Source organism: Nannospalax galili, unplaced genomic scaffold, assembly GCF_000622305.1.
Source record: "Nannospalax galili isolate Female #2095 unplaced genomic scaffold, S.galili_v1.0 scaffold1224, whole genome shotgun sequence".
In the NCBI taxonomy this organism is placed as follows: Eukaryota; Metazoa; Chordata; class Mammalia; order Rodentia; family Spalacidae; genus Nannospalax; species Nannospalax galili.
The window spans coordinates 269,356-281,034 of NW_008351701.1; the positions used below are offsets into that span (position 1 = coordinate 269,356).

Below are 11,679 nucleotides of genomic sequence, written 5' to 3' on the forward strand. Positions count from 1 at the left end.
AGAGAGAGAGAGAGAGAGAGAGAGAGAGAGAGAGAGAGAGAGGCTTGGATGCATACATGTAGCATATGTGTGGAGATCAGACAACTTTCCAGAGTTGATTCTCTTTCCACTATGGAATCCAAGAATTGAACTCACATTGTTCAAAAGCAGGTGCTTTTACCTGCTGAACCATCTTACCAGCCTGGGGCCTGAGGATTTATTTAAGGGTGTAGCCTTACACGTCTTCTTCCTGACTCTGGCCTCTCCCAGCTGCTGGTCTGTGTCTCTTCCTTTGGAAGGCCTTTGTAGACTAGACCCCGGCTTTTGTCCCTTATTTGCCCTCTCTGCAAATGGCTTACCTCAGCGGTATAAAAAAATCCCTTCTTCTTTAGCTGAGAGCACCCTGAATGGCCAGCCTTTCTCTCCCCTGTCATTGACCTACCTCAGAACAGCCCTCCAAAGCCTTCAACCACATTGATCTGCTCAACTACCACACCACACATATGGCATCTGGGTGACTTCCTCCCACCCAGGTTTCCCCTCTGGGCCCACCACTCTCCCTGCTGCTCCAACCTCTGGTTGCTGAGAGACTTACTGGGGTCCACATAGGCCCAGCTTGGATGGAGAGGTACAGCTGTGGGGGCTGGAGGGAAAGCCCCTGCCTTCAGTCCTTCCCCAGAGGTGGCCTCCTCATAGGAGGGTGGAGCCGAGGGCACTGCAGGAGCTCCCTTCTTCTCACCATTCGCCTGCTGCTGCCCCTCAGTCCCGGGGGCCTTGTTAGCCATGGAGAGCTGTGGGGTAGAGGCAGAGAGAAATGGTCACCTGGGAAAAGGCTTCCAAGCGCTTCTTGTCAGCCCCTCCATTCCTGTAATCTCCCTCTGAGCTCTTGCAACCTATGCTAGGGACTGGGTCAGACAAGAACCTCCCAGGTTCAGAACCAGCATAACTGAGTTCAGGAGGGGTGGGCCATTGGGGACACACAGGAGCTGGGAAAGGCTGGAAGCTGAAAATTCACAGGCATGCCCATCCTTGGAGGCCACAGGGCCATGTGCGGAAGGGGCTGAGCCTCTATGGTCCCACTGTTTCCCTGGTCTCTGGGGAAGGGCCTGACGCATAAGGAGACCCTATTATTGAACAACAGGTTCTCCCATTTGATCTTCTTGCAACCTTTGCTTACTGTAGTCAACCCGTTTTAAAATGAGGACACTGAGGATCAGAGAGGAAGAACGATTTGTCCAAGGCCACAGGGCTACACATGGCCTTCTGGGATGCTGGGCCCATGCACATAGTCCACTTAGACAGGCTGCTTTCTGCTGGGCTGGAGATACACCAGGAGAGTAGGGTGGGGGTGAGAGGGGCAGCAGGAAGGAAGGAAAGAAGAGGAAGGGCCTGTAGGATGGAGGGAGGGCAAGTCCTGCTGAAACTTCAGCCTCTCCTCCAACCAAAATAGAATCATGGAATGTCATTGCTGGAAGGAAGGAAACATCTAGTTTGGTCCCTTCCTTTCCTTAAGATAGGGAACTGATCCCCTGGGGGAAATCTGCCTAGGGCAGGCAGAACACTCCAGTCTGTTTACACTCAGCTATGCCCCCTGCCTGCAAGGGACACCTTGGTGGGAGGATGACAGCTCTAAGAATCAGGGAAGGAGAGGCTGGCACTGGAAGGGTGTGAAGCAGGTACAGCCATGAAAGGACTGTCCTCAGAAGGTGCCATTTCGGTCTGCTTGCAGATGCCAAAGGGAGTCAGCTGAGGAGGCCCAATGATTTCAGTTCCTCCACAGTCCAGAGATCGCTGGACTCGGGAGGCTTGCAGTCATCGTGAAAACCTGTGAGTGGGCTGGAAGCAAGGGACCAAGGAGAAGAAGAGACTGTTCCACCAGAACAGAAAACAGCATCAGCTCCTGACTGGTGGGGTGGGAGTAGAAAGGAAGGAGGCTCTGCTCCTCCCTACTCAACATCCCCAGGCTCCTGCAGAAGGGACCCGGACTGCAGCCCTCTGCCGACTTCATCATGCAGTCTGGAGGGGACATGCCTAGAGAAGCTGCCTCAGCCTCCATCCTTCCACCCTTCTACCCCCCACCACCTCCAGGGCCCCACCTCCCCTCAGAAGCATAAGGCATTCCCCAGTGATGTCTGCCTAATAGCAGGAGGTGGTATCACCCAATGACATCATTTTGAGGCCCTTGAGGAGCTTAAAAAACAGGAGGGTCTGAGGGCCCAAGGAGGGATGCCATTGGCTCTGAGGCTGTTCTCAGAGGAAAGAAGGGGGATGTAGGGGAGGGCCTTTTCCTGTTTTCCCTGCCCAATCCTTAGCACCCTTGAACGGAGGGCTGGAGAACCCTCCCCCTTTGCCCTAAGCCCTAGCGACTGTATAATTCCACAGGCTGTTGCTGTTACGTAAGCCTCCTGGACTACCCAAGTGTCTGCCCAGCCCTCCCTCCCTCATTTAGGCCTAGAACTGGGGGTGGGGCAGTGGGGGAAGAATATGTTTTTATCCCATCTAGTCCCATGGCTGATCAAATCAAAAACAAAAATCAGAGCATTCTGCTTCAGGGTTGCCGTAGCAACCCCCAACTATAGGGGATGCATCCAAATATCCAGATGTGGAATGATGAAGGGAGTTTCGAGAGGTGTCTGTGGAGGGTGTGGGAGATGACCCTAAAGTGGATGGGTCAGGCACTGGAAGAATACCCATAGGCACTCTGGGAACACCCTCAAGGCTTACCCTGCCCCCTCAAGGTTCACCCAGACCCCTGAGCAGATGCACACACACATACGTGTCACTCTCCTCATCCAGGATGGCTCCTTACAGGGGCTGGGGCACCATGAGGAGTTCTGTGGTACCAAAGCACAGGGTAAAAGGGAGACAGAGTAGGAAAGGAGAGTCTTGAGGGTGAGGAAGGAGTTGGGCCCATTCCTTGAAATGAGCCGTTTGGTCCTCTGACTTCAGCAAGGGACACAGAGGACCTTTGCACTAGAGGCAGGAGAGGATGCTTAAAGTAGTCCAGAAAGCTTGCTCAGGATGACAGGGCGACAAGGAGCCCAGAGGGTGGAGGATGGTGCAGGCGGGGAGGTGGGTCGGGGGGATGCTGGTACCTTTCCCTGGGTCATGGTGCCGTCTCTCGAGGAAGGGGTCCCTGGGGCAGCGGCGGCCGCTTGGGTCACCACAGCCTGCCTGCGTCTCTTCCTTCCGCCGCGTGGATTCTAGCAACATCCACTGCAGCCGGGCCAGGCGTACCAGAGCGGAGCGTACCATCCTCCTGCAGGGGGGTGGGGGAGGGCCAGAGGATGCTGCAGAGGACGCAGGACCCTGCACATTCCAAAGCCCGGGCTGAGACATGCACTTGTCTCCTTTGCTCACTCTCCCCGGTGCCTTCAGTGGTCCCGGGGGCGGGGGGGGGGGCGGCATGGGAGCACGGCACCTTGAAGCAAAGGGTGGATGAGTCCGTGGGGTGGGAGAAGGCCCGGGGACTCCCTGACACCCGACTAGCTGAGGTTGCCCGTCCGCCTGCCAGTAACCAGAGCTGGAGTCAGAGCCTCATCTCCTCACTATCTCTAGGCAGGCAGGCTCCTGCTTTATTCCTGCCTCTTTTCAGTCTCCCATAATTCCATCCTTTCCCCATTCCAGAGCCAGTCCACCCTTCTCCCCAGCCTTGTCTTTGGGGGTTCCGTCCTCACTAGTCCCCATTTTCTGCAGTTGTGCAATGCCACTGTGGGGTTTGCAATCTCAGGAGCTGGGCTCAAGTCCCAACTTAGTCATACACTGGCTCTGTGACCTTCACAAGGCTCTTACCCTCTCTGAGCTGCAGCATCTCCTATGAAAAGGATGCTAAGAGCAGGGCTTTGTCTTCTGTTGATGTCAGACTCACGGCAACAGGAACACACACACACCAAAGACAGGAAATGCTGCCAGGGTGGGATCTGTGAGCAACTGGGGAATCTCTGATTACAGTGTCCCCATCTCCCTTCTCCCAAACCCAGGGCCAGCACCAGAGCAGACTAGAAGACGGAACCTCCTGGAGAGGGTGGGAAACCAAGTCCTGAGGCAGACGGAGTGGCCACTTACTTTCTGCTCCTGGCTGTCCCACCCTCATTCTCTGTAACCCCTCCTCCAACAAGCCATCTCTAGACCGCAGCACTGCTGCTCTGCCATGTCTAGACCGCAGCACTGCTGCTCTGCCATGTCTAGACCGCAGCACTGCTGCTCTGCCATGTCTAGACCGCAGCACTGCTGCTCTGCCATCTCTAGACCGCGGCACTGCTGCTCTGCCATGTCTAGACCGCAGCACTGCTGCTCTGCCATGTCTAAGACCGCAGCCTCTGCCATCTCTAGACCGCAGGACTGCTGCTCTGCCATCTCTAGACCGCAGCACTGCTGCTCTGCCAACTCTAGACCGCAGCACTGCTGCTCTGCCATCTCTAGACCGCAGCACTGCTGCTCTGCCATCTCTAGACCGTGGCACTGCTGCTCTGCCATCTCTAGACCGCAGCACTGCTGCTCTGCAGGGGTGTTCTGGAGGCGCTTTTTTGTTTTTTTGTTTTTCTTTTCCTGTTTGAGGGCTTCAGGAGCAAGGGGTTCCCCAGCTGGGGAGGTTCTGGGACCCCATCCTTGAATCCTTAACCCAGTGAATGGGTGTTATGCTTTCGGAGGTGGGGAAGTAGGGAGAATGTCAAGGCTCTTGTGGAGTAATGACATGTCAAAGACATGCTTCAGAAGGAGACAGCTGTGGTGATTTTTGTTGTTAGAGCCGTTATCTTAAACTAGAAAGGAAAGAGATGTCGTCTGGGACTAGCATCTACGAGGAGTGGGAAGAGGAGAGGCAAAGGTACAGGGTTGAGCCTGCAGCTCGACCACAGCTGTGACTGTGGTGGCTTCAGTGACAGGCTCAGAGCCCAGGCGCTCCAGAGCAGCCTCCTGGGGCCCCAGCTCTGGTCCCGGACAAGATGCTGCATTTGTCTGGGCCTCAGTTTCCTCATGTGTCATAGAAGGTTGTGAGAACTAAGGGAGTTAGGATTGATAAAGCACTTAGCACAGAGCCATGTGTTTAATGATGCCTGTTTAGAAACTGAAAAACAAGTGATCCAAGAATACAAAGAGCTCAGGGCAGGGCTGACAGGACTTGGGAAGAGGCTGGGTGTGTGATAAAGGGAGAGGAGGCATCAGAGGGATGGAGTCTTGGGAGGCTGAGATGCTAGGAATGAGCTATACTCAGTGGGCCACACTGCTAGCTGGAGACTCCTAGAGCTGGGAGAGTGGTCCTGGCACAGTCTCCTCCTGTGTGGCCCTGGAGGTGCCATGCACTGTGTGCCAGTATGTCACCTGCTTCCTGCCTGAAATCCAGCCTGGGGACCTCAGAAGAAGCAGTGGGCAGCTGGACTAGGCTGGACCTGGGGCTCTGGCTCTAATTGAATGGTATGTGGATGGTGGCTGAACCTTGGAGTGTGTGAGGGCATTCTGGAAACAGAGATCAAGGAGAGAAGAGGGTAAGTAGGCAGGTACAGCAGCTATGGCAGAAGACAAGAAGCAGTCCTTCCTTTCCTGTGGCATAGTCCCTGACATCTTCAACAAGCCATCTAAGGTGAGAGTGGAGGGGAAGGGCCAGTATGTTCAGGGCTCTGTTGTGGTGGGAAGGCATGAGCTCTGCCACTTCCTCTCTCTCTTTTCATGTCCACACCGTGGCAGCCCATCCCACTCCACATTCTGCTCAAGTTGCCAGCCAGCTCAGTTTGGAGCCAGTGCCAGGGAGGGGAGGGGGATGAAGGTGTGGACAGAAGCCACTTCTCATTTTACAGACATGGGAATGGCAGGCCAAGAGACTGACTAATCCAAAGTAACATGACTTGCTGGGGGCCAAGCCAGGATGAGGAGAGTGAGTTCCCAGCCCAGGGACCCTCAGATGGTTTCAGGGGCCACATGTCGGGGGGGTGCAGAAGGAGAGATGGGAAGGCTTCCGACTTTTAGGGTGGCACAGAGCTATTCAGCACCGTTCCTTGCCAGGCCTACACACCTCCTGCCCTCCCCTCTGCCCCCCAGTCCCTGTGGGTGAAGTGAGAGTGTTTCTTTCCTCTCCTCTTCCTCCTCCTCATCTCCCTCATCCTCTTCTTCCTCCTCTTCTGTTCTTGGTTTTGCTTTCTGAGTCAGGCTCTCTGTGTCGCCCAGCCTGGCCTTGACAACCCATCCCAGGCTTTTTTTTTTCTTCTTTTTTTGGTCCTTTTTGAGACAGGGGCTCCCTGTAGCTCCAGCTGGCCTGAATTCACTATGTAGACCAGGCTGGCCTGGAACTCACAGAGATCCGCCACCATGCCACCATCCCATGCCTGGCCATCCCATGCTTTTTTTTAAAAAAAATTATTTATTATTTTTTATTTTATGAGTGTATTGCCTGCATGTTATGTAAGTGCACCTGTGTCACGCAATGCTCATGGAGGTCAGAAGAGGGATCCCCTGGACCTGGAGTTACGGATAGTTGTTAGCTACCATGTGGGGGTTGGGAATCAAACCTAAGTCCTTTGCAAAAGCAGCCAGTGCTCTTAACCACTAAGCCATATCTCTAGCCCCCTATCCCATACTTTTAAGGCCCAAAATGGGAAATTAGGGCAGGAACAGAGCCCACCAGGCTCACAGTGGGCAGATGTCACAGAGCAGACCACAGTGGTAGGTGCTCCAGGCAGCTTAGGCAGGAGGTTGGAGGTTGTGCTGATGGACCCTCCCATATCTATGGCTTTTCCCCAACAAATGCCAAAGCCTGCCATTTCCTGCAGTTTCTCTCACTGTTAATCATAGGGGCCCTTCTCTACCCCCAGTCCTGCAGCAAAGAACAGACACTTCTGTGCTGTTAGCTGGAGCCTGACCCCTCTTTGGAGGGTATAGATCAGCAGTAGAGCATTTGATTGCATAGCCCTTCTTTGCTGGGGTGTTCATTTCTGGCTCCCCACCCCTCATCTCAATACACATTAGGCCTCCCTAGATACAGTCTCTAAAACACAGGCTGCCAAAAGCCCAGGCCTTGGCAAGCAGCAACACTCTGCTTGCAAGGTATGGGCCCATCCCTGCCCTTCTTTCTGCCCCATGCCTAGGCTTTGCTGAGATTTAGGTGGGGTGGGGCGGGGGCTAGCCAGTGTCTGGGGCTGGAGCAGGCCCTCAATGAAGCAGGAGAAGGGTCCTCAAGCTCTCCCCCACCTCACCTCTAGAGAACCATGCTCTCTGTTCTATTCCCTTTCAGACCTGGTTCAGGTTCCTTGCAGAGTAGGAAAAAATGAGTTTTCCAGGAGCCCAGGTTCCAGTCCAGACTTAGCCATTAACTGGCAGGAAACCTTTACAAGTAATTTCTCTCCTCTGGTCTTAGTGCTGGCCCTGCCCAGTTCCTGAGGTGGTCACGAGTTTTCTTACCATCATACATGCTGCTTTGTGTGCCTTTCTGCTTGTCCACCAGAAGGAATGCTCCCTAAAGATACAGGCTGTGTATCCTGATCCTCAGTCCTTGCCCTGTTCCTGACCCCTGTGCCTGTTCACTAATAAAGACTATAGACTCTGAAATCAGATCAGCGTGGCTGTGAATTCTGGTTCTTCCCTAACCCAATGAATGACCTTAAGTAGTTGTTGAACCTCTTTGAGCTTTACAGTTTTCCTCACCTATAAAGTGAACATACATTAATTAACTTACTTATCCAATAACTTTAAAAAATATTTTATTATTTTTATGTGTATGCATGTATTGCCTACATGTAGGTAAGTGCACCCGTGTCATGCAATGCCCTTGGAGGACAGAAGAGGCTGTCGGATCCCCTGGAACTGGAGTTACAGACAGTTGTTAGCTGCCATGTGGGTTGAAGACCTAGTGTATGTCAAGCATTGAGCTTTATATGGTGATATACACACTGAAGTACACATACAGATCCCAGCCTTTGGGGCTCACTAAGACTATTAGTGCCTGGCACAGGCAATGATCATGAGGACCCAGTGACATGATCTATGGAGAGGGCTCAGCATGGTGTCTGGCACATAGTAAGCCATCTATTGAGAATCTATTATGCTCTGGTACCATGTAGTATTCGGAGGAAACAGAAGTGTAGGACATTTATCCACACCCTCAAGGGACCCACAGCCAAATGTACCTAGTATGTGTTGTACAGGCACCATCTTCATCATTGTTCAGAAACTTATGACCAGTACTAACTAGTACTGTACACTGCAAAGAACCATAAAATTCTAGAATGTCAGGTGTACTAGAAACAGCTGCTGGTCTTTGCATGATTGATGGTTGACAACACTGGGATGTCAGGAGATTCAGACAAAGGAGAGGTTATATCTGGTCAGAGTGTCAGAAAGTACTGGTGTGCCATAACTAGATGGTAAGATGCTATTACTGAAGACACAGCAACTTTGGTTACAAGACACGGAGAAATCAAGCTGGAACTAACCTGAAAACTTCCCTGCTGGAGTGTCCATAATGCCAGAAGGTGCTCTGTAGATGGCTGCAGGAGAATTCGCAGAGAAACCGCTCTGCAATGGGCAGCAGTTTTTGCAGTTGACTCATTACTGGTCAAAGTGCCGAGAATAAGTGACTGTTGAATGCTCAGCATTAAATGGGATGTCTATATCAACTCCCCCAACCGAGAGCTCAGGTAACAGTGGAAGAGGGAGATGAAAGAATGTAAGAGCCAGAGAATGGGGAGGAGTGCTGTGAGATGCTGTCTTCTGGACGTGACATGGCTGTGATACTCTTGAACTCACTGTAGCTGCGGTCACCTGCACAAGATCCAGCTAACAAGATCAGTCAACATTCCAGCTGGCAGCACTAACTGGATTCAGTTTGTTACAAAAAAAAAAGGAGGAGTGTTAAAGTTTTGGAAAATAAAAGGAAAAAGAGGAGCAGGAGACAAGCAACCAGAGCCAGACGTGCAACAGGCAAGGAGTAGACCTTCCTGTATTCAAAGAAGATACAGGGAGAGGTAGAGGCTGACTGTGGGAACCAAGCTTTTACAGCTAGACAAAGAAAACGGGGTTTTTATACCAGGGTTGTGGGACACAGCTACACTTAGTGGGGAGTTGAGTTAGCGCCCGGGCTTGGTGTCTGTCCTTGGAGTGACTGAGGGTCTCCTTCTCAAGATTATTTCCCCAGAAACTGGCAGGAGTGTTATCTATGGCCTTAGAGGAGACAAGTGGGCTCCACAAACACTTTTTCTCAGGCTTGGGAGTGACCAACTGATAAGCGGTGGAACAGAGCCAGGAGTGAGCAAGGCCAGGCTGCCAATTAAGGGCCAGTTAGACACTTTAAGGGATTTATGGCTTTCCCTAATGAGGCTTGTGGCTCTTCTGCAGTTCACACATTCTATCAAGGTGGAGGCCATACAGATGGGAAAGGGAGATGTTGTGGGGTGTCTGGGGTGGAGAGGAAAGGAGGAGTTGGGGTGGACAGGGTCAAGATACGTTGTATGCATGTACAAAATTATCAAAGAATAAACAAAAGATATTTTAAATTTTATTTGTTAACTTTTATTTTTTAATTATTATTATTATTTTTTGGTCTTTTTGAGACAGGGTCTCCCTGTTGCCCCAGCTGTCCTGGAACTCACTCTGTAGACCAGGCTGACCTTGAACTCTCAGAGATCTGCCTGCCTCTGCCTCCCAAGTGCTGGAATTAAAGGCATGAGCCACCCTGCCTGGCTTGTTTATTATTTTTATTTTATGTGTATGAGTGCATTACCTCCATTTGTGTAAGTGCACCATGTTGTTCAATGCCTGTGGAGTTCAGAAGAGGGCGTCAGATGCTCTGGAACTGGAGTTACAAGCAGTTGCTAGTTGCCATGTGGGTCCTCAACAAGAACAGCCAGCGCTCTTAACTGCTGAGCCATCTTTCCAACCCTTATTTACTTTTATTTTATGTGTTTGAGTGTTTTACCTGCATGTATGTATGTGTATCTGTGTCATGCAATGTCTGTGGAGACCAAAAGAGGGCATGGAATCTGCTGGAACTGGAGTTACATTGCTAGCTGCTGTGTGGCTGCTGAGACCTGAACTCAGGTTCTCTGAAAGAGCAGCCAGTGCTCTTGACTGCTGTACCGCTTCTCCAGCACCAAATGGCATTTTTAAAATGAAAACGGGCTGGAGGGAAGTGGGCTACTTTTTCGTCTATAGATGGAAGAACAGCGTGAGAGTCAACAGAGCCAGGGAGGGGAGGGGAGGGAGGTCCTTCGGCCAACCAGAGCAGCACGCAGATAAGAGCAGGGGTAAAGGAGCATGAGGCACCAACTTGGTAGTCAATTCCAGGAGCAAGAGGGCCTCTTAAACAGAGAGACTGGAGGCCAGTCCAGGCAAGGCAGCTATGTTCACCAGCACGAAAGCAACCATCTAAGAGAGGGAGTTTGAGGAATCCCTTCTCACCCTCTCTCTACTCTTGGCTAAGGTGACAGCAGAATCAAAATGCCACCATTAGGAATTCATTTCCTGGTCCAGCAAGATGGCTCCATTCAATGGGTAAAGGTGCTTACTTCACAAGCCTGATGATTTGAACTGGATTCATGGTACCCATGGTGGAAGAGGGAACCAGTTCCCAAAAGTTGTCCTTTGACCTCCATGGCATGTATACCCTCATACATACACACAAACACACACACATGCACGTACACTAATAATAATAAAGATAAAATAAAATAAAAAGAAATTCATTTCCTTGGGTAAGTGTATTAGTCACTTTTCTGTTGCTGTGAAAGAAACACTGACCAAAGCAATTTATAAAAGGAAGAGTTTATTTGAGCTTAGGGTTCCAGGGGAATTCCAGTCTGTCACGGCAGGGAGGCATGGCGTCACAGGTGGCTGGTGCAGGAACAGCAGAAGCTAAGCTCTGCATCTTCCAGCAGGCAGGCACAGGAAACGAGAGCAACTGGAGGTCCGGCAAGGCTTAAGAATTCTCTAAGCCCACCCCCAGTGACGTGCTTCCTCCAGGATAGCCACACCTTCTAAAACCTCCCAAAACAGCATCACCATGTGGGGACAAAATGTTCAAATACTTGGAGCCTATGGGGGACATTTTTATTTAAACCATCACAGTAAGCATTCAGACCAAGAGGTTTTAGGTAAGAAGCAAATTATCTCTAAATGAATGGCTCTGGGCCAAGGAGGGAGTAGCTAGCAACAGTGAAAAGCTAGGCCAGGCCAAAGGGGCCAAAGCCCTCTGCCTGCCAGGTCCTGTGCATGACCTTGACTATGAAGGCCTTCCACAGCTGATGGAGGCTGGTCAGGTCACTGGGAAGAGACAGGTAGGTGTTGGAGTGGTCTCCATGACTGTCCCTTCCTGCTGTTCCAATGGGATGGAAATGCTGAGCCCACTGGGCAAGGCCATTGTCTCAGCATGGCTGGCCCTGTAGCATTGTGCTTGCTCTGCATGTGTCCAGATGGGAACCTGTATACATTCATACAGGTTGGAATGCATCCAGCCTGCGTGTCTTGTGTGTGCTGGGAGGGCAGAAGTAACGAGAGACTCCATTTCTGCTCTCCTAGATCCTACAATGTGGAGGAGAGTGGACCTTTAAAAGCCCCATGAATGCCTCATCCCACATAGATGTTAAGGTTCAGATAGCCCTGCCCCCTCACCAACAGGATCCCAAGGACTTCTCATGCTCCTGAGAAAAGGGAACCTATCTGATAAGCACCTTGGTCTTTGAAGTCAAGAGAAGCAGACTTTTCTCCACTGTTTGGCCA

At 51.4% G+C, this 11,679-nt stretch overlaps 1 protein-coding gene across 1 annotated transcript in view; it reads right to left on the reverse strand.

Annotated features, from left to right (window-relative positions):
• Positions 1-3,838, reverse strand: part of Faim2 (Fas apoptotic inhibitory molecule 2) — a 31,965-nt gene extending 28,127 nt beyond the window's left edge. The window contains exons 1-3 of the mRNA XM_008848757.3: positions 3,772-3,838; positions 3,075-3,238; positions 575-770 (exon numbers count right to left, since the gene is read on the reverse strand). Of these exons, the coding sequence (XP_008846979.1) occupies positions 575-770; positions 3,075-3,089 (211 nt within the window). The 5' untranslated portion in view covers positions 3,090-3,238; positions 3,772-3,838. The remainder of the gene's footprint in view (positions 1-574; positions 771-3,074; positions 3,239-3,771) is intronic.
• Between the last annotated feature and the right edge of the window lie 7,841 nt (positions 3,839-11,679).